The sequence below is a fragment of the Monodelphis domestica genome, chromosome 8 (assembly GCF_027887165.1).
Source record: "Monodelphis domestica isolate mMonDom1 chromosome 8, mMonDom1.pri, whole genome shotgun sequence".
Classification (NCBI taxonomy): Eukaryota; Metazoa; Chordata; class Mammalia; order Didelphimorphia; family Didelphidae; genus Monodelphis; species Monodelphis domestica.
In genome coordinates this window covers 84,366,864-84,390,377 of record NC_077234.1, presented here as the reverse complement: position 1 = coordinate 84,390,377, position 23,514 = coordinate 84,366,864, and the positions used below count along the sequence as shown (strand labels likewise).

Here is a 23,514-nt window from a genome sequence, read left to right as displayed (position 1 = left end):
AAGTAATATTGGAGAAAAGAGCCTTATAGTTGGGTGGATCGGGAAAGCCTTCATGCAGAAGATGGTGCTGCTTAAGCTGAGTTTTAAAGAAAAGAGAGGCTCTGATGTAGAGGTAAGTAAGGAATACATTTCAGGCATGTGAGGTGACCATGCAAAAGATTGATGAGAATATAGCCAAATAAAACATGCTAATCAAAAGATAATCTACCTGGAACTCAAACACTTGGCTGGATTAGTAATAACCACCCATTACTTAGTCTTTTTTTTTTTTTAAATCAGCTATCCTAATGGGATTTCATGACATTACAATGGGATATGATTATAATGTGTGACTGATATTGTTGTGAAACTAGAAAGTAACTTAGAGAGGTGTTCTTGGGGCTCAGGAAGACCCTAGCTCAGGGTCTCCAAGGCAAGCCTTTAAAACTCTTAATGCATCAGGCAATGGTAAATTGCTAAGGAGGTGCCAGTCTATATCCATAAAGGGAGTTTCCTCGCTTGTAGTTCTTTTTTTTTTTAGCCCTTCCTTTCTATCTATGAATCAATTCTGTATATTGGTTCCATGGCAGAAGAATGGTAAGGGCTAGGCAATGAGGATTAAGTAACTTGTCCAGGTTCACACAGCTAGGAAATGTCTGAAATCAGATTTGAACCCAGAACCTTCCATCTCTAGGTCTGCCTTTCTGCCTTTCTATCCACTGAGCCACCTTGCTACCCCAGCATAGTAGCTTTTAAAATATCAGCAGTTACTTCATTTCAAATAATAAGCTTTTGCTATCTAATTCATGTTAGTCTATATAAATGACGTCCTTTGCTTCCAATAGGATTATAGACTTAGAACTAGAAGGGGACTGAGGCCTCAAGCAATCAAATTACTTGTTCAATACAACGCAGGCAGTAAATGACAGAACCAACATTGGAACCCAAGCCGTCTAACTTCAAAACCAGGACACTTTCTACTATATCAGGTTGTTTCCTCATAGTAGTTACTTTCTTGACACAAAACTATTTTGAAAACTTTCTTTTCTAGGATTAGATGATGTATTAACTCCAACAGTTGTTGTTTTTTTAAATATATTTAGTAAATCTCCAAATTCCTTCATTTGTAGTCAGTTATAAACACTAGTAACTTTTTTATTATTCTCTGAGCTTTCTTTTTAATTCCTTACATTTGTTGAGAGCATTTTCTTTTACTTTTATGTTGATTTGTATGGCATACTATTTTTCTAGGAAAATTTTGAATGACTTATCCTCAGATGCACCTGGAGTTCCAAGAATTGAAGAAGAAAAGTCTGAAGAGGAGACATCAGCACCCGCCATTACAACTGTGACGGTGCCAACTCCAATCTACCAGACTAGTAGTGGACAATACAGTAAGTAATGAACATTTATATTTAAAAGAGCCAAGAGAGGAATGACAAATTATTTTTTGAATTTATAAAATTATGCAATGTAATTTTCCAGGATACCTGTTTATACTTCCCTTTCTTTTGTCTTTATGTATAAGGGACTGTTTTTGGAGGGCAAGCTGGGGTGGTAGAATAAGTAGAGCATCATGCCTGGAGTCAGGAGGACCTCACTTCAAAGCAGGCCTTAGATGCTTAATAGCTATATGACTAGTCAAGTCGCTTAATCCTATTTGCCTTACTTTCATCATCTGTAAAATGAACTAGAGAAGAAAATGACTGCCAAGAAAACCCCAAATGAGGTCATGAAGAGTTAAACATGACTGACCAGCAACAATTTTTAAAGGTGTAGAATTTAACTAAAATGGAATCATGTGTGGTTTTCTTTTTTTAATCTCTCCTTAAATTTATTTAGTAATTGAGATTCCATTCAGCAAAATTCAAGCACCTACTGCTATGTGCTAAATACTAGAGATACAAAGATGAACAAAACTTCTAATTTTCCACTCCAATTGTATAAAGAATTTGTCAAATCAAAGAAACTATTAGATATTTTTAATACAAAAATTAATTCTTCCCCCTTTTTCTCTAAATATAAATTCCTTCCCCAAAGAATTTACCTCTTGTTTATACTTTTGGAAAGGAATCCATCTCTAAATTTTTATAGTGGGTTGTAGTGGCTTGCCATACTCAAATCTATCCCTACTATAAGAATAGTAATTGATAGAGTTCCCTTTGACAATATAATGGATCCAAACATAGAACGATATTGAAAATAAGATGGCCTGCTTTTTGCTTCTCAAAGATAAAATTCCTCTTGAAAAATTCACAGAGATTCCTTTTTACAATGGACATGTTCTATTGTCCAAGTATCTCACTTAGACCCCTTCAAATCCTGTACTTTTTGTATAAAATTTGATGCTGCCCATCATTTAACTCCCTGGTTCAGCTTTAGAGAATTTATAAGTGAAAAATGTACTGTTTTTCAAATGTGTTTCATAACCCCCTGAGCGATATAGGTCAGTTATTTGAAATACAGTTTGTGCCTCAACATTGAATAGAAGTTCACAGCTCCTCAGGCTTGAGGTCACTTTTTCAGCCCCACTACTATTTGCTTTCTTGTAGCTCTAATATAAAAAATATTATCAAAGAAACATTGTCATGCTCCCCTTCCCCAACCAGGCCTTATCAATCTTGCTTATTGCTTTAAGAAATTGTTTTGCCTTTCCTAATTGAAAATTTTCACAAGATAAAAGTAACAAGGCTTTAAAATAAATTAAATTTGAAAAGAAACTAATATTTTCATTTGTCTATTACCTAAATATTTTAGGTTAGAAAGGAAGAGATTTAGGGATAATGGAAATGAACAGAATATTTTAAAAATAAAATACTGTCCTATTTTCAAAATAGTCTTACAGGTATAAAATCATAGTAAAAGCCTCATACAGCCATTATAATCTATATCATAACTGCTTTGGTATTTAAATCGTAAGTTTTCTAAGTGAAGATTAGTTGATTACAGGGCAGAGATAAGGGAAAGTTAAATAATCACACAGCTAAGTGCTAGGGAATTTGTACATGTTCTTTTTTAAGGTGAGGAGAAACACCTGTCAAGAAGGGAATAACGAACTAGTAGAAGACTGGCCAGGAAAGAAGAATATAGAGAATCCATTTTACCTTCTGTCTTTCTAGACCTTGATACTTTGGAAAGGAGAGTCATATCCCTTATTCTGTTTGATGCTTACAAAAACTCTGCAAAGGTTAAGTCAGTATAACTTCAGGAAGCAAGTGAAAACTGAAGAAGAAAGAGATTGTAGGCAGGTAGAGCTTATTAAACAACACACAGCTTGTCAGTGTGGAAGTGAGGATAGGCCTGAGATCTCCTAGCTCAAGTTCTGTCCTTCTAGGACTCAATTCAAGCTCTTCATGTTACAAGTAGGGAAATTAGGACCTCAGAAGTTCTATAAGTATTATGTGTCAGAGGCAGGATTTGTAACCAAGTCCCTCTGATTACAAAACAGCACTCTAGAAAACTGCTGGTAAATTCTGCTTATGCTAGTCAGTATGAGAAGACAGTGGTTTTTATCCCTATGCTAACCAACTGAGATTTAAAAGTTCCTTTGACCTAATAATTTTACAGAAATATTTCACAGATATAAAGGGGGGAGGGGGGGTGTTAAACATTATTGAGGCCAGTTCCCTTATTTTACAGATGAAGATTCTGATGCCCACTGGCATATGCCTAAAATTTCAGAGTTTAGTTGATGTAGATATTCTTCCACTCTTTCTCTGGATATCTTTTTCTTTATCTCTGTTAAATGAGCAGAACTATAACTCTAGTAAGTTATCCAGTAAGTTAAAAATTAACTGCCTTGATTTTTTTCCTCAAGTAAAAAGAACTTAACTGACATGGTTATTGAATATAAGCACTGTATTTCCAGTACTTTAGAGCAGTGGTCTGAAAATTAGGAGACATATACCCCAATGGTCATCTTATCATGAATTACAGTAAGAAAGAATGAAAGAAATAAATAATTATGCTTCATCTGTGCCAGATACTGCTAAGTGCTTGGGATATAAATTACTATCAAAATAATCTCTTTCCTTAATGAGCATGCATTTCATTAGGGGGAGATAACATTTGGTGGCTAGAAAGGAGTCTCTGATAGGAATATCAGAATGATTAGTGATTAGATTCATAGATTGATATTTGTCCTTACCAGATATATTACCAGAAATGATAATGTTGAAATGATTACTATTAATTGATTTCATAAAATTGTAGATTTAGAGCTAGAGAAGACCTCACAGGAATAGCTAGGTAACACGATGGATAGAGTACCAGACCTGGAGTTTGGGAGGACCTGCATTCAAATTTGGCCCCAGACACTTCCTGGCTGTGTGAGCCTGATCAAGTCATTTAGCCCCAGTTGCTTAGCCCTTGCCTATCTGTCTTAGAATTGATGAGAAGACAAAAGGTATGGGGTTTTAATTTTGTTTTTAAGAAAAGACCTCAGAAGTTGTTGAGATCTAATCTCTTCATTTTGTAACTGGAAACAGGCTTTTAAAAAAAGTTAAATGACTAGGAACCATGGACATGTAATTAGTAAAGTATCTAGGACAGGCTCCAACTATGTTCCTCAAAGAGAAGATGCAAGGATATTAGCATAGAGGGTACTCATTGAGACTGTGCAACAAAATACTTGCCCATTAGAGCTCAGAGTCACAGAAGTGAAAACTGATTAAACAACTCTGATCAATTCTTGAGGGAGAGATGGAGCATATTTACTTACCTTTCAATAGCCAGCCATAGTCTTGTGTCTGGCATAACTCTACTACCCACTTTACCCACTGTCATACAAATACTTCTTCACTCCCTCCTATCCCACTACTGGAAGGTAAAAATTAACTACAAACAAGTAGAAATAGCAGCTAAATTCCCTGTCTTCCCTCCACTCCCAAACCCTCCCCCTCCCCCCAGCCCTTAAAAATGTTTCTTCTATTTTTGTGTCAGTTTTATAATATACATAATTATTTTTAGAGTACTACTTATGTAGTTTATATGTAAATAAATACACATATTAGGGTTGCATATTCAAACTTTTTTTACTGGGGCAAATGATCAAAAAACTTTGAGATCACTTATATAAAGGTTCATCTTAAAGCTTGAACATAAATAGAGCTAAATATTTCTCTTGTAAGAAACAAACCAGTATCAGTAATCTTTATATATTATCCTTGCTGGTTTGGTTAAATTTTAATCTCATCTTAAAGGTAATTTTGTCTGATTTTCATTTCATGACTTCTATCCTTCAAAGGAATTCTTGAAGAGTAACTACCATATAAGATACTTATATTGAGCAGAAATAAAGGATTCAGAGGGTCATTTAAGACTCGTAGTTTAGTTTCTCCCTCCCAAATTCTTACCTTCATATTTATTTTTTATTCTGTGCATGCACTCAATATATTTGTACTACCTATACCTGTTATCTTCGCCAATGGAATATAAGCTCCATGAGGGGAGAGACTTTTATTTTTGCCTTTCAATGTCTGGCACATAGGTATTTAATCAGTGCTTGTCAATTTATTAGTTAGCATTTAGCCACTTGAACTTTTCAGTGTTGATTTCTAAAGAATTTCTTTGGGTTTTTCCCACAAAGCATTGTTTTGAATTGCTACTAAAGTAATTTTTCCCATAAATGATTTTGGCTTTCTCACTGAGTCATTTAAATTCTTAATTCTGTCAAGTAGTGTTTAAAAATGAGATCACAATAATAGCACTTGGCATTTCAGTAGGTTTTTTTTCATGTTTTTTTAGTTTTTTTTTTTCATTTAGTTTTTCCCTTTAAGCATCCCAGTTAGGTAGCCAATATGAATATTATTCTCTCTGTTTTAATAATAATAATAACAATAACAATAATGACATACCCATATATCCCTTCTAAGTTTTTGAGAGAGCTTTTATACTTATTGCATATGAATAGTTATCTTGGTGCTTTTTTTTTTTTGAGGAATATATTTGATTACATTATTTTCTATCGGATAAGTGACAATAATTACAGCATCAATAAAATAATTAGCATTGGTTCACACCTGAGAACTCTTTAAGCATATAATTCAGAAATAATAGAACCTTTCTTTGTTGTGGCATTTGCTGTGATGGTTTTAATTAACAATACATGTTTGATATTTTTGTTTACTTGTAAATATATGTATCTTACAGTCTTTTATGGCTGTTACTTTTATTTGTAACAGTAAAATTCTTTGGGTTTTAGTTGCTATTACCCAGGGAGGAGCAATACAGTTGGCTAATAATGGCACGGACGGAGTACAGGGCCTACAAACGTTAACTATGACAAATGCAGCTGCCACTCAGGCCAGCACTACCATCCTGCAGTATGCACAAACCACTGATGGGCAACAGATTCTCGTACCTAGCAATCAAGTTGTTGTGCAAGGTAAGAGTTTCAGAATTTTTAACGTGTTATGATTGTTCCAGAGGATTGTAACTTGACAAACTATAGCAGCAAAAGTAAGTACAGTGTAAGTCACTGTTGGAAAAAAAAAAACTCAAAGCTTCAACATCTATCTTATTCATTATACAGACTATTATATTCTTTCTAAAATGTTTCAACATTGCTATTGAACTGCAATGTCATGGCACAAACACAAGTATTTCCAGGCTTTAAAAGGTGGTCTTGCTTTCTTTTTTGTTTAAGCATATTCAGAGCTAAGATTATAATGTCATGGGAAGTACACTGAATAAAATGATTTTTCCTCTGACTTGTTATGGACCCCACTGCTAAGTCCAACTAGATGATTTTTAAGGTCCCTTTCTGTCTTAAAATTTTATTTCCCTTTCCCTGAAAAGATTTTACCACCTCTTCTTTGTAAATAATATTTAGTACTTGCTTCCTAAATTTTTTTTTAAGTTGAAAATTTTATATGTTCATGTGAAGATTGTGGTAATTGTTTGAATTTTGTTTCCATTATTCTCTAATAATAATATTTAACATTGTTCCTTTTGTGGACAAATATAGTTTCATCATAGAGGAAAATTCACTATCAACTTTTTAGTTTGAAAAGAGCCTGTTTCCTTCTATTTCGGTTCTAGAATTCTTACAAAGAAAAATTGATAATTTTTCATTGAAGCCACCTGGGTCTTTCAAGTAATTCATGCCACGTTGAGAATATAAAAATTGACAATAGTTTTTAGTTTTAATTTCTCATTCTAAAACTAGAGTTTATAAGTTAGAATAGTAGACAGTGGGCCTATCACTTATTTCCTTAAAATGTTCCATTATAGATATAATCCTTTTATCCTTAAGTTGGACAGTGACTATTTTGCCTTTTCAATTTGGATGTTTTCCTTTTGAATAATCCTTAAAAAATCAAATACCTCTTTTCTTAGTTTATTTAAAGAGCCTAAGAAGTTTACAGAACATATCCTGTTACTAAAAAAATAACTTTTTGAAAAACAATATACTGCATATTAATGGGAATAAAACACCTTTTCACTTTACATGCAGGTACTCAAAAAATGTAAAGCAGGATGTCAGTGAATTTGAATTCTGAACGTCAGTTTGAAGATGGTAACATGTCTTAGTATATAAATCTTAACTTTTCTCCCCCAAACTACACATTTTAATTGGTACTGATAAGGTGGTGGTAGGTCTGGGAGTAAATAAGAATAATTCATGAAAACTTCAGAATTCTCTGAAATTTCCTTAAATTTCTTTTCCTTGGGAGTATAGATATTGATCAAAGTTTAGAAGAAATTTATTTGGAAAGAATATTGGTTGTGTTTCTTTCCATAATCATTGATTATTTTGGTTAGTAAAACACAACCTAAATTTATTTACCAATTAAAACATGTGTCTGTGTGAATAATTTAGTTGTTTCAAAGCAACAATACTTTTTGATAGTGTAAGTTTTATTTCATTTCAAAATTTATGACAGTGGATCATAATGTTGCTATGTTGCTACATTTGAAAATTCTTGGTCATTTTTATATCCTGGCAAGAGATCTACTTGAAATAATAAAATATGAAATCAGTTTTATCAAAAGAAGGCATTGAGGAACATACTCACTGTCTCAGAAGATCATCCAAGCTATTTCCTACTCAAACTTTTAGATCTAAAGTTGGTGAGACTGTTAACTGAACAGAATTATTCTTCAGTGAAAGAAAAATGATAATACATAACAGTGTTAAATACCTTTCTATTCAAGTGGCTTTATTCATGAATACATTAAATCAGGAATTAGTTTCCACTGATGACCCAAATAATACCAGAATCCTCCAATCCTTTGATCCCATTTTTGTCCTTTGCCAAGTTTATAGTTTTGCTAGTTTAACAATTGTGTAAAGTTGTATATTGTAGTGCCTCAACATCTAACACCTTGTATCCCCCTTTTTTTTTTCTTCTCAGCTGCCTCTGGAGATGTACAAACATACCAGATTCGAACAGCACCCACCAGTACCATTGCACCTGGTGTTGTTATGGCATCATCCCCAGCACTTCCCACCCAACCTGCAGAAGAGGCTGCACGAAAAAGGGAAGTTCGTCTAATGAAGAATAGGTATGTATAATGCATTAACTTAGATTAAGTTAAAAATCATTTAAAACTTTTAAATGTGCTGTCTTTTGCAAATGATTATACCCATTTTGTTTTTCTGGAAACCTTGTAATCTTAACCATTCATATACTTTGTTCTTGCCTCATTTGTGGCCAATAGCATGGATTTATTAGATTTAATGAATTTTCATTTTTTTATCAGAACTCTCTTTGAGGGATAGTAGTATTTTATCTCATTAGCACTATTCTCTAACCCACTGGACTAACTAATTTTCTTTTTTAAAATGGGAAGGGTTTAGGGTGATATGTGTGTCTATATATTTTATTTTCCCTGATAGCCTGAGCCAGATAAAGTGTACTAATATTACACTTTATGATCTGAATATAAATACAATTTCCTATACCATGATCATTTTACCATTTGTGATGCTAATTTCAATAATGATAGACCTATATATTTTTAATGTCTTATCCATATTCGTATGATCATGAGACTTATAATGAGATGTACATGACAACCCCTGGACTCATGTTTTCTTATTTCATGTAGCTTTTGTTCATTTTTTTAGATAAATGCTCCTAAGGAGTGCCATCCAATATCATGAATGTTCCCTTCTGGTTCTTTTAATATTTGGGAGGGTATCAGACCATTCAAGCTGTCCAAACATGTCTTGATTATCATTCTTACCATAAGACCGAACTACAAGTTGGACACTTTCTCAGACATGCATAATCTTTTTTATGCCATTTTTGTTCGTAATTAGCTCTTTGATAATGTGCAAAATTCTATTTTTATTTATACGTGTTTTAGATCTTTGTATTACCTTGTGTGTGACTTTTAAGTTAAATTCTTCTGAGATTATAATATCTCATCATTCATAACTATATATTAGTAGTAATAACTCCTGTAGTGCTTTGAGGTTAAAAAATAAAGGTATTAGTGTCTGTATTTTACATAGGAATAAACCTTAGGGTCAGAGTTAAGAGCCTACTCTTAAATATTGAAAGTGGCATTTGAACTGAGCTCCTTTAACTCCAAATCAGTCAAACGTTCTTTCTCCTACAACACAAGGAGAATTTGGGCATTAAAGAAATGTAGTTTTATTAGCAACAAAGAGTTTAAGATCTTTGAAAATTTACAACTTTTGGTTTTTTATCTATCCCTGTGTCCTCCTTCTATATTCTGGACATAGGAGACCTCTATAATTTCATGAAGAACGTTATTAAATAATTACTGAACAATATTATGCAACTAGAGTGCCTGTCCAAGGTAAATATATTGATAAACTAATTCCCTATGCAGCTACATTCGTTATTCCAGGCAATACATATACTATTTTCATCCACTTTGGTGTAACTATACACAGTGGAAGAATGATGTCTTTTGTATTATAATGGATTTCATTGAAGAGACTTTGTCAGGTTCTGGCGTATGTCCTCTGCAAATAACTTGATACTCTTACCTTATGGATATTTTCTTTCAACTCTATGAAAGTTAAATTCTGTAAACACTGCAAGAAATACCTTAGTTGTATATTTCTTCCTATTTTGCACATGTCTTGATGTTGTTATGTTCAGATTATTGATCCAAATTATCTCCACAAACACAGCTATCATCATTGTATATGAAATTAAGAACTTTTAAGGTTACATTTTGTTTTACTGAACCAAATGCCTTGTTAAAATAAAAGGAAAGGGGTCATCTAGGTGGCTTATTAGATAGAAAGCCAGACCTGGAGTTGGGATGTCCTGAGTTCAAATCTCGCCTTAGCCATTCCCTATGGCTTATGAATCTCATTCCAGGCCACGGGCTTATTTTTCCTTTATTGTTCTTCATTGCTTTGTTAGGCGATACTCATAATATCTTCAACCTTGTCCATAATAGTGTGCCCCTGTTACTTTTCATTGCAATGTCTTACTGCTTGGTAAGAAATGCAAATATGTGGTTATAAGGCATGTGGATCTCCTGGATCCAGACTCATTTCTGTGACTACCCATCCTCTACAGTCTTTGGTTGCTATAAATTATGTTTGGTTTTTCTTAGAAAGAGATTATCTTCCTTCCTATCTCTTCTGCCTAGCAGTGATTAAATTTGTATCTCAAAAGTCCTTTGTCCATCCTTCAAGATTTTCATCCATTTTCAAGCTAATATAAAGAAGTTTTGGCTCTTTTCCCTTTTGATTACAACTAAGAAAGAATTTCTTTCCCTAATGTATTCATCTATATGGTTCTGACCAAGACAGAGATTGCAATGTCATTTAAACTGGGTTATACTCCAGCCACTTAACAAACTAACCCATTCTCTCATTGAGGACCACACTACATTAAAATTTGGGACCTGAGTAAGGTGGTATTTATGGGGCAATTCTCATGACTTAAAATCTGACAAAATTACCAATCTTTCCTGGAAAAAATACAAAGAAAAGAGGACCACTACCTACCTTCTTTGTTTCTGGATGTTGGACAGGGAGAAGATAGGCCATGGAAGGTAAGGTCCCTGATCACCATAGAAGTCAAGGTTAATGTGAGAGACATGATAGTTAAAACCTGAGCCAAGCTGAATCTTACCATTTGCATTCTGGAGGTTGTTTTGATAAACTAGGATATGCCTAGACTTGGCACGTAAGTAGACACTTAATAAATCTCTATTAATTCCTTTTGTAAGTGTTGCTGGCGCTGTCCCCACCTGCCCTGCAACCTTGACAAAGAATACTCAGCAGACAATAGAACTGGCAACAAAGGGACCTCCCTGGCAAGTCTGTGGACAACTCCTGCCCGAATCATTTTTCTTTGGGCCTTTTCATCCCTGTTATCTCCTTTCTAGTTACCAGAATTCTAGACCACAGGTTTCTAATCACTGACTTTTAGGCCTCTCATTTTATTAGTACTTCTGTCTTCTTTCCTATCTGTTCTATGTAGATTGGGATTGGAGAGGATGACTTTATTTTTACCCAAGATTATTCTCTTCCTAACAAACTAGCTTCCTGTCCTCCAACCCCCATTCTCATTCTTTTTCTAGAACTTGAGTTCTTTCCTTATTTTCTATGTCCCCGGGGCCCAGTTTTTTTCTAACCTATATCTTACTTGCCCAGGTACTATTTGTGACTATAGAAGGCGATAGACTTGATTAGCTCAGGGCTGTTGAAAGTCCACGTATTTATGAATCAAAGTCAGTCATGGTGTTCTTTTGGTTGTCGTCTCTGCCCAAGGGCAGTTTCCTAGTGCCATGTTGGTTTTTTCCTCACTATCAAATCTCCTGCATGAATCTGTGAAGGTAATCTGTGTGAAATCACCTACACTTCTCTGTGTTGAGTGAACAAATATTTCTGACATGCTTGCTTTATGCCAGGTATGTGTTATGTTTGGGGTTACAACATGAAAGAGAACCTTTCCTCTCCTTAAGGAACTTGCATTCTGATAGGGGAGCATAGGAAAGGAAGAAATTAAAAAATTGGGGGAGCACATGGTGAAGAAAAGTCTGGAGAGTCAAGACCAGGACCCAGAGCAATGAGGCTGGGGCTTCTCCCTAAAATGGAGAAGAAAACCTCCTGGACAGTATGATTATTTCATTTGCATTTTTAATAATATTCCATACTGTAGATTCAGACATTCCAGGATCTTGTTGCATATTAGTTGCTATGACAATATTTAGTCATTTAATTACATCAAAATTTTCTTTTGATTCAATATGATTTTTCTGTGGTGGCAGTATTTGTATGTGAAGTATTCTCTTTTTTCCATTTTTTAATAGGCTCTTTAAAAATTAGAACAATTATTGGTAATGTGTTACATAGCAGCATATCACATCCACACATGGCACTGGACTAATGCTGACTGTCAGCTAATTTACATGCATCAGATTGATTTGGATTCACATTATATGCTATCTGGTATCATTTTATAATTCACACTAAATTGAATTTTGCATTATTTGAACTTATGTCTATCATGACCTAAATGATTGATTTGTAGGAAGAAATATTGAAGCCCAAACAGATTATGACATATTGTTAATCTTGTATCATTTAAAACTAAAAAGCTCAATTCCTATGCAAAATAGCCCCTTTAATATGTTCTACAAAGAGATGTAGATGGATTGAGGGAGGGAGGGAAGGAGGGAGGGAGGGGGGATTGGTTATACCCTAAACTTGGGCAGTAGATAGTCTACTTTCTGAGAGATTGTCCCCAGACCAATCCTCATTGTTATCTTCTAAATCCTCAGAAATATCAAGTTAGACTTGCTGGACTAATTCAAAAGTAGCTGCCATGTTCTAGTTCCTTCATATTATATCACTTTGATAACTCTTTCCTTTTAAAGCCCCTTTCTTGCCCTGGGGAACATGACCTTTTCTAAAAGAAGGATCTTTCTATTAAATTGTCCAGCTTAAAGGTAATTAAGTTTTTAGGGAGACCTTGTGAAAGGGGCTCTTCATTTTCCCATTCAACCCCGTAATAACAACTTTCCTATATCAGCTAGCAAAAAACATATACCTATTCATTTTCTCAGTGGATTGGGTATTGAGAGTTTACTCTGAGTAGTCCCAGTTTTGAAGTGAAAGCATAACAGTAATTGATTTCCTATGATTTTTTTAATTTCCAAAAATCCAAAAATTTCTAAAATTTTTCTCTTCTTTTCACACCCTCAGCTTTGAATAGAAAAGAGAAGAAAAAACAAAATCCTTATAGCAAATAAGCATATTCAAACAAAACTGATCCCACTTGGGTCTTATCCAAACAACAAAAAAAATGGCTAAATCCATACCCTGAGTTCAACACCACTCTGTCAGAGACCTTCCAAGTTATTAAGAATTCCATTAAAATTTAAGATGCTTTTGAGTAGAGATTGTTTCATTCTTTATATTTGTATCCACAGTTCCTAGAACAGTTCTTGGAATGTATTAATCTATATTAATAGATTAATACTTTCTTTCCTACTACCTACTCATGGTACTTATGGAATAAGAGAACAACAGACAGCATTTCTCAGAAATTTAAAATAGATCTTTCAATCACCACAGAAATGTTAAGGAAGACACCCAGATGAAATTAATATCCAAGACACATTCCTTGATGTTGCCTTGATTATGACTCTTATCTCCCTATTCCTTAAAACTAATCTTATCCACATTCAGTCAGATCTCAAGATATTCTCCTTGGTCATTTATCCCTAAGACCTCAAAGAAAGTTACATGTTACCTCTCCCTGCCAAGACTTGGGGTCTAGTTCTGTTTGCTTTCATCCTACATAAATATTCTCCAGCATCTTGCTACCTTAACCACCAAATTACCTTTTAAATATTTTGCATGTATTTTCTTATATACATGTTGTTTCCTCAATAAAACTGAAGTTACTTGGGGACAAGAACTTTAAATCTTTTTTCCTTGTATTCACAGCACTATTACATTGTAATTAATAAATTAATAAAGCAAATTACAAGGTCTGTTATGTTCATATGGCAGAATTTGCCTGTCCATCACATCCCCCAATCATTGGGCGCCTACTTTATTTCTAGTTCTTTGCTCCCACAGAAAGTGCTATTTTCAGATATATGGAACTTTTCTTTTTTCTCTATTAATGGAATCTCTTGAGTCCAAGAACATGAATAGTCTGATCACCTTTTTAGCAAAGTTACAAATTGTTTTCCAGAATGGTGGAGCCATTTCATGGCTTTTCCAACAATCTATTGATACTTGTCCTACCTCTCTCTCCCAACAGTCTTACTGTGTTTTGTCCTCTTTTGTCAGTTGGCTGGGCATAGGGTGAAATTTCAGGGTCAGATTGGTTTGCATGTTTTCTTATTAGGGATTTGAAGGAATCTTTCCAAGGGTTAATCATAGTTTGCCACTCATTTGAAAATTGCATCCTTTATTTAGCTATTTAGAATGACTTCTCTTGGTTTAATGTGTTTGTTCATTCCGAATACATTTTGAATTAAGCAATTAATGAATGTCATTTATTCACACTAACCACTATGGGAAGCTTTGAGTATACAAATAGAAAAGCAAAACACCTTTAGGAGTTCATGCTTAATGAAGGGAATAGTAAATATAGAAGAGTTCAGTTGCAGAGCAGTTGATCATGACCAGTATTCCTTAAGGTGCTTCATTGTGTCAAATGAGAAAGATGAAACATTTAGTGCTGATACTTGATGCAAAGATTTTTTTTCCTCTCCATAATTTCCCTTTCTAACCTAAATTTTTTTATTTTGTTTTTGCAGAAGCTTTGTAATTTCCTGTAATTGAAAAGATCCATTTTATCTTTTTGTGAAACTTTCTGTCTCTTGTTTAGCTTAGCCATAGCTATGAAAGGTATTTGATGTTCTTTTCTAATTTTTTATTTGACTTTCTATATTCAGAGCATGTATCCATTTTGAGCTTATTTTACATGGGGCAAGATAATGAGGACCAATATATTTTATAGAACCTATCCATCTGTCAAACAGTATCTCTTGAATTAAAAATAGTTTTCTTTCCCTGAACCCTTAAAAAAAAAAAAACCCAGCTTAGAGACAAGGCAGTTAGAGTTACAGCTCTTAGATTGTGTAGAAATCTATATGAGTCTACCCACCTGTTTGTGAAGGTGAAAGGTTCACAGGTTTTACACATTACACATTATAGTGACCCACCAAGGAGTCCTATATTATTTATCTGTGGGTGGGTGACCTGAGAAGGAGAATGGAGGCTAGAGGAATATGGATGTGAGATAGACAAGGCAGTCAGAGGAAGAGAGGCAGGAATAAAGACTCAGAGACCACAAGTTAAAACACCTGGGGATATGCGAGCTCTGTAATTACCTCTCTAGAAAGAGAAAGCAAGTGGAGAAATTATAAGTATGAGGACCAAGAGAACCTGCATGGAGCTGAGAACTCTGGGACATCCCCCATGGGCCACTCGGCCAAGAGATTAATGGGAGATGTGCAGGGCAGCTGCGCTGCGTCAATCAGTCAGACACGAGGAACATAGTAGGCCACAGCAAGATCAAGATTGTAAGAAGCAAGAGGGAGAGCAAACCCTGTGAGAACAAGAGGTGGAAGAGAAGGGAAGAGGAGGCTCGCACATGTTCCCCAGCCTTTATTGGGGACCTTAGGAATGTCATGTGGGAGGTGATTAATGAATACGTGACATGATATAGGTTTTTACATTGGTAGCATTGACAATGACAGAATCACAGAGGAAGAGATTAATCCAACCCGTGCTTTGCAAATGAATGTACTCTGAGCCAGGGCAGCGTGGCTGTCAATGCCCAGCCCAGGAATTTGCTTGTCCTTTGCTAGTCCTTTGGACTGTCTCTTTCCATACCATGAACATTAAGAGAATATACAAGATATAATATCCATATGTCAATCATACTTCCAAGATGCTAAGATGCCTGGTATGCTACCCACATGTTTTGGGACTTTTTCAATATTTTGATCATTTGTACATGGGAATACTATGGTGATATAAGAAACAGAAAACAGAAAATAGAAATTAAATAACTTTTTTTCCTAAGGGGTACATATCTAGTTCTCATGCCTTTCCATAATCAGACATTACCTAACACTACCTCTAATCTCAGATTTTATCATAAAAACAGTCCTAGCATTCTTACTCTTTCTCTGCTATGCTGGCTTTTCTACGTAAATCACCAAATCTGAAAGCTAATGAGAACCACATCCCTGATCTGTTTAAAAAAAAAAAAGACTAGTTACTCATCAATAATGTGAATTATTCCTGATGCCTCTTTCATTTTTCCATTTCTTAACTAGGAGTTCCTAACTTGGAATTTGTGAAATTGAACTTGGTGTTACGTGTGGTTTTGTTTTGTTTTTTGTTTTTTTTTTTGTTTTTTTTATTCATTTTTTTAACATTATTTTATTTGGTCATTTCCAAACATTATTCATTGGAAAGATCATTTTCTTTTCCTCCCACCACCTCTCCCACAGCCGACTTGCGATTCCACTGGGTATCACATGTTTCCTTGATTCAAACCCATTTCCATGTTGTTGGTATTTGCATTAGAGTGTTCATTTAGAGTCTCTCCTCAGTCATATGCCCTCAACCCCTGTAGTCAAGCAGTTGCTTTTCATCGGTGTTTTTACTCCCACAGTTTATCCTCTGCTTGTGGATAGTGTTTTTTAGATCCCTGCAGATTGTTCAGGGACACTAATGGAGAAGTCCGTTACATTCGATTGTACCACAGTGTATCTATCAGTCTCTGTGTACAATGTTTTCCTGGTTCTGCTCCTTTCGCTCTGCATCACTTCCTGGAGGTTGTTCCAGTCTCCATGGAATTCCTCCACTTTATTATTCCTTTTAGCACAATAGTATTCCATCACCAACATATACCACAATTTGTTCAGCCATTCCCCAATTGAAGGGCATCCCCGCATTTTCCAATTTTTGGCCACCACAAAGAGTGCAGCTATGAATATTCTTGTATAAGACTTTGTGTTTTTTTTTGATATATTTTTGTGACTTTATTTTAATATAATTCATTTCCTCTGCCATCTTATTTGTTTTATATTATTCATCTAAAAAATGTTACAGTAAGGGTCCTTAAAAGGGTTCTTGGCTTTTGTAGAGTGCCACAGACTTCTATGACACTAAAAGGTAAAATATTCCTAATTCAGACACAGGCTAGTAACTCCTAACATCTTAATTTTTTATCTGACCCACAAATACAAATAGCACACCTGAAGAGAAGGATCCCCTCAGATATCCCTATCATAGTCAAAGATGAAGCAGGGCTGGGAGGTTCATTAGATAGGACTAAGGTTTCCGTAGTTTTTCTGCTCTATAGGGGCAGATACAAAGCTGGTAGAGTTCAGTGTACAGATGAGGAAACTGAGGCCGAAAAAGATAACATGACTTTCCTGTGACACCGAGGTAATTAATATCAGGTGGGATTTAAACCAGGTACTTATGTTATATTTAATATTTTAATCCTACATATGCCTCCTTCTGGCTCCACCATCAGAAAGATCTGAGTTTTAATACTTATTAACTGTGACACTTAAATCTTTCTTAGATATAGAATACTCACCTACAGGATAAGGATAGTGCCTACCTCATAAGGTTATCTTTAAGAAATAACTAAGATTACAATATTAAATGACCATAGTAACTTATGGTTTGACAAACCTAACCATGCTTTTGAAAGAACTCACTATTTGACAAAAACTTCTGGGAAAACTGGAAAGCTTGTTGGCAGAAAGTAGAGAGAGACCAATATCTTTATACCATTTACCAAAATAAGATCAAAATGGATATAAAGGAAGATATTATAAACAAATAAGAAAAACAAGGAACATACTACCTATCAGATTTATGGATAGAAGAATTTATGAAGGAATAAGATAGAAAACATTATGAAATGTAAAATGGATAGTTTCAAATACATTAAATTGAAACAATTTTGTACAAATATAACTATGTAACCAAGATTAGAAGAAAAGCAATAGGGGAGGATTTTTATTGATAGTTTCTGGATAGAGGTTTCATATCTAAAATATATGGAAAACTTTGTCAAATATACAAGAGTATGAGCCATTCCCCAGTTGATAAATGTTCAAAAGATATGAACATACAGTTTTTTGGGTAAAGAAACCAAAGTCATATGTAACTATATGGAAAAATGTTTTAAGTCATCAGAGAAATGCAGACTAAAACAGCTCTGTGATATTACCTCACCTATCAGATTGGCTAAAATTATAAGAGAGCAGAGTGACAAATGTTGGAAAAGATGTGGAAAAATAGGAACCCTGATACATTTTTAGTGAAACTAACTGACTCAGCCATTTTGAAGAGAAATCTGGAATTATACTCGAACTATAAGATTGGAATTATACTCGAACTATAAGATTGTGTATACCCAATAATGCCACTATTAAGTTTATTTCCTCAGGTAGAAAAAGAAAGAAAAAGTTTAAGAAACTATGTTCTAAAATATTTATAACAGCTCTTTTTGTTGTGACATAGAACTAGAAACTGAAGGGATGCCCATCATTTGGGCAATGACTGGAAAAGTTGTGGCATATAGCTGTAATGAAATACTATTGTGCCATAAGAAATGACAAGCCAGATGATCACAAAAATAATCCTGAAAAGACTTAAATGAAGTGAGAACAAGAAGAATGTTGTACACAATAACAACAATAATTTATGATGAGCAACTGTGAATGGCTTAACTGTTATCAGCAAAACAAGAATCCAAAACAACTCCAAGGGACTTAGAGTGAAAAAAGGATATTTTCCACCATAGAAGGAACAGATAGAGCCTGAATACAGATTGAAGCATACTGTTCTTTACCTTATTACCTCCATGAATTTTTGTCTTGTGTAAGCAATATGTCTTGTTTCACAACATGATGAACAGGGAAATATGTATTATATGTACCACCCTTATAATACTACCCACTTTCTTGAATGGGGGGAAGGGTAGGAAGGAAAATAATAGATTCCAAAATGTCATAAAAAGAGTTTTTAAAATTGTATTAACGTGTAAATATATGAGCTTTGCAAACCTTATAATACTATATAAATGTTAACTTATTTAAAATCCTAGCTAGTTAGCTTGTACCATCTTAATAGCACCATTTATCTAGTGACAACTATGAATCATGACAATAACATGAAAAGAAATCATTAGCTTTCAAAGAGAAAACTGAGCCTATAAAGCAATGTTAGAAAATAGTATTATTAATAAATCAGACTTTTAAACCCTTAATGTGTGGTTGGGCCTTTGAGGAATACAAAAGAAATAGGCATCATTCGTGCTGTCAGGGTTATAGTTGAGAAAGCAAGATATAAATATGTGGAACATTAAGAAAACCAAACATTATAAAATGGATATTAACCACCCATCCCTTCACTGTGTATATGTGTGTTTAAATATACTTATGTGGATATGTTGTCTCCCATGATAAAATATGAGCTCCTTGAGGGCAAGGACAATTTCAGTGTATGGTTGGGACATTACTTGGCACTTACTGCTAACATTTAATAAATATTGATTGATTGGTACAAAAACTTGCATTCTAATCCTAGCTAAAGAGCTAGCAAGAAAATACTTTTCTCAATTTCTTGTGCCATTGTGCCATAAGAATGAGGAAATTGGACTATGTGAACTTTTATGAGGCTGACTAATTCAGCTGTCTCTCTGATTCAATGGAGAAAGTATCATTTTCTCTCTACTATGGCTGCTTAAAATTGGTGGGCAGGTGTATGTGTAGGTACACATGTATGTACCTTTCTCTGAGCTATAATTATTCTTTTGGGAAAGGGAGAAGACTGAGTATAGATATTTTGAAAATTGGCAGAGGGGGCATGAATAATACCTGACTTCTGTGGGAAGTTTTGGTTTTTTGTTTTTTTTGTTTGTTTTTTGTTTTTTTATTTCCTTGATAACAACAGTTTTTTTTATACACATTTCCAGTTTTATCCTTCTAATCACCTATGCTCCTAACCTTGGAAGACATTCTTGACCCTTCTTTTCCCTACATCACTTGCAATGTCTTATCCATTCTGCCTTCACTGGATCTCACATTCTCTCCATTCAGAGCCATTTCTCACCTAGAGTCTTAGTGCCAACCAGGCTGGCTATGTGCTGTTTCTCTGACCTTGCCACTCTATCTTCCTTTACACCAGCTCTTCTCTTCCTCACTTTTGTAACTCAGGAATCTCAGTTTGCTTCAAGAACCCACCTCAAGTGCCACCTCCTAGAGAAAGCATTTCCTAATCCCCTTAATTGTTGAAACACTTTCCTTTTTCTGATTATCACCTGTTCTTATTTATTTGAATTCAGGAACTGTTTCTTATCTTGCTTTTGTGTCCTTAGCACTCTTGGAAAGCATTTGATAAATGCTAATTAAGTAGCATATTGGTCTGACAGAAAATAACATTTAATATATTTTAAATTACTTTATTAGTCCACCCATTCTGTTGTTGCATACCTATTCTGTTACATATACTTAATTTAAATAAAGTAATAATGTAAATAGCAGAAAAATAAAGTAAGACTTTGAAAATTCTTAGTTTTTCTATGAATTCAATACCTTTAACTCTCAGTTGTCTGCATAGTAGTATATTCACAAACAAGTAATTATATCAACTTGTTAAAATCACCACTTGATTTTATTTCATCTCATTGACATTCTTGGAAAAAACATACCTTAATTTTGTAGCTAAGATTATTTCATTTGGTGAGTAGACTTCATTGGCAGGATATGGACAATGTTATCCTGTTGTTAATTACAAAACTGGCACAGAAGAAAAAAGTAATGAATGTAAGAGGGGAGGAAGGGGGGGGGGGGAGTTTGAGGGTGGACTTTGTCTTAACCTTTGAAATATGTCCTAATAGCTGAGCATCTAATTTTGACTTATTGTGATGACAGTTATATCACTGAGAAGATAGAAAAGAAGCACTGAGGGAAGCTGCTACTTCAAAATTAATTTTGACTCTGCTAATTCAGACTAACTAGGAATAACTGGTTAGTATTATGGAAATGACTTGAAGCTGGGTAAAAGTAACCATTTTGTCTTGATGTTCATAATAACTAAGGAAAGGACTTCAAAATAAACATGTTCTCTAGGTTTTAGAAAATCTTTTTTGTTTGTTTGTTTCTTTGTTTTTTTAATGCATAATAGCTGTGATTCCTGAGTAGAGATTCTGAAAAGGGAAATGGCTTGAAAGAGTGGAAAATCTTAAATAAAACATAATTCTGACTGTATAATTATTGATAATTCCAAGAGAGAAAAAAACACACTAAAGAAACCAATTGAGTAGTATAGGAGATTCTTCAAGTTTAAACTTTAAAAGAAAATGTACAAAAGATACAAGGAAGAAATAGAAAATATAATAGTGTTGAGGAAGGGCCAGAATGAACTGAAACTGTTGGGGGGGGGGGGTGTGTTAAACTCTTACCTTCCATCTTAGAATCAATACTGTGTATTCGTTCCAAGACTGAAGAGTGGTAAGGGCTAGGCAATGGGGGTTAATGACTTGCCCAGAATCACACAGCCAAAAAGTGTCTGAGGCCAGATTAGAACCTAGAAACTCCCATTTCTAGGCCTGGCTCTCAATCCACTGGGCCACCCAGCTGTTCCCTAAAGCTGTTGTTTTAATGTTAAAAGACAACAACAAAGGATGACCTTTAAGTTATATTTGAAGCACCAAAATAAATAAGGAATGGATGGGCCACTGCTAAAGCAAATGTGGTTGTCATGCTAATACTTAACCCACAAGAGGCAGAACTATTTAACTGTCACTTTTCTTCTTAAGCCTGGATTATTCTAAGAAAGACCCTTCCAATTAAAAGTGCTAAACCATACATGTTTAAGAATTGAAATTAAAGGAGACGACAAAGAGATAGTAGAGAAGAGATTATGACTTTTAATAGTGTCCTTTCCCAAGTAAATTTCATTCCCCTGTGTTCTGAAAGAAATTATATGTGTGATCCTGAAAATGCTGATGGGAAGTTCTAAGCCTAGAAGGGGATCAGATAGGATTTACAACAGGAAGTGGTACATTCAGATTATTGTAACAATCTAATTGGTTTCTCCCCACTAATCAATAACTAAGTGTAGGTTCAACCATACGAAACGAACTCTAGTGGCTTCTTGTCTCTAGAATAAAATTAATTCATCGCTTGTTGGCCTTTTGGCTAAGATCAAGTGTAGAATAAAATTAATTCCTCTCTAACTTTTAAAACCCACACAATCTGGCTCTTAACATCTTTTCAACTTTAATGGCTATTACTCCAACACTTGAGGTCCATAATTGAGCCAAACTCACAGAAGACACTGTGTCTTCTGTCTCCTTGCCTTTGCATTAGCCAGCTACCATTCCTGGAACAGCATCTCTAACATTCCTAGTCCCTATCTTTAAAAGGCAACTCAGATGTCCTCTTCTAAATGAAGCCTTTCCCGATCACTCCAACTGCTAGTGCCCCCCTCTCCTTGCTTTTGCCTTGTATTTATCTCTTCTAACTATTTTTTGTACCTTAGTGTTTATTAGCCTTTAACTATACTTGTACCCATTGTCTCCCCAATTAGGATGTAAACTAAGTTTCTTAAGAACAGAGATTATTTTATTCTTTGTCCTTGTATTCCCTTACAACTAGCACCTAGCATAGCTTCTGTCTATTGTAAGTAGGTGCTTTAATCGATGTCTACTATCATCAATTGATTGATATTCTGAAAACTAAAGACCAGTAAATGATGTTGGTTTTCAAAGTAATTTTAGAAAAATATGATAGCCCTTTAGAAAAGAGTTCACTTTAAAGCAATTCTTATAAACTATTTCTTGAGAGTTTTTAGATTTTGGTCATGAGAATGCTTAGATGTCAGCAAGTCATCTAACAATATTATGAAATTCACTGAGATAAGACGGAGAAGTGTAATGGGCACAAATGGATACTTAGGTTGAGCTTTGAAGAAACCTCAGGATTCCAAAAGATAGAGTTCAGGAGGCAGTACCTTCCCAGCATGAGGGACAGCCTATTCAAAGGCATAAGAGAATGGACTGCTTGGAACAGCAAATAGTAGGCTGTTTCATCTAGAATGCAGAGAGTACCTGAAGGAGAAGGATGCTAATTCATCCAGAATAGGGAGTCTGGAGCTAGGCTTCAAAAGACTTTTATAAACCAAACAGAGTTTGTAATTTTGTCCTAGAAACAAGATAATACAGAAGCTTCTTAAACAGGAAAATTATGTGGTCAAAATTCAATTTGACAACTGTCTTAAGATGAATTTGTAAAGAAGAAACTGGATATAGAGAAAACAATTCGGAAGCTCATTCATTTCCCATAAAATTTCTTTTATTCTTCTTTATTGAGGTTTTTTAATGGTCACTAACTTTATTATTAAAAATACTATCTCCATTTAACAAAAACCTATGGTCCTTTAAAATTGAGGGAACCTCATTTAAGGGGGGTACATAAAATAGACCTGACTTGCAAGCAGTTTTTACTGGAAGGAAAAAACTATTTTAATTGACTGAAAACTTAAAACAGTCCAAGTGTTCTAAAACACAGAATTTTTTTAAATAAAAA

The 23,514-nt window shown here is 34.5% G+C and overlaps 1 protein-coding gene across 6 annotated transcripts in view; it reads left to right on the top strand.

Moving 5' to 3' along the window:
• The window catches only part of CREB1 (cAMP responsive element binding protein 1), a 100,370-nt gene that overhangs the window by 68,382 nt on the left and 8,474 nt on the right, over positions 1-23,514 (top strand). For 2 of the 6 annotated variants that reach the window (XM_007501848.3, XM_056807187.1), the window contains exons 5-7: positions 1,231-1,373; positions 6,182-6,364; positions 8,337-8,487. In XM_007501848.3, coding sequence (XP_007501910.1) covers positions 1,231-1,373; positions 6,182-6,364; positions 8,337-8,487 — 477 coding nt within the window. Of the gene's footprint in view, positions 1-824; positions 969-1,230; positions 1,374-6,181; positions 6,365-7,435; positions 7,499-8,336; positions 8,488-20,856; positions 20,953-23,514 lie in introns of those variants that run through there. The other 4 variants (XR_008913938.1, XM_056807188.1, XM_016425118.2 and 1 more) reach the window with 4 other exon arrangements.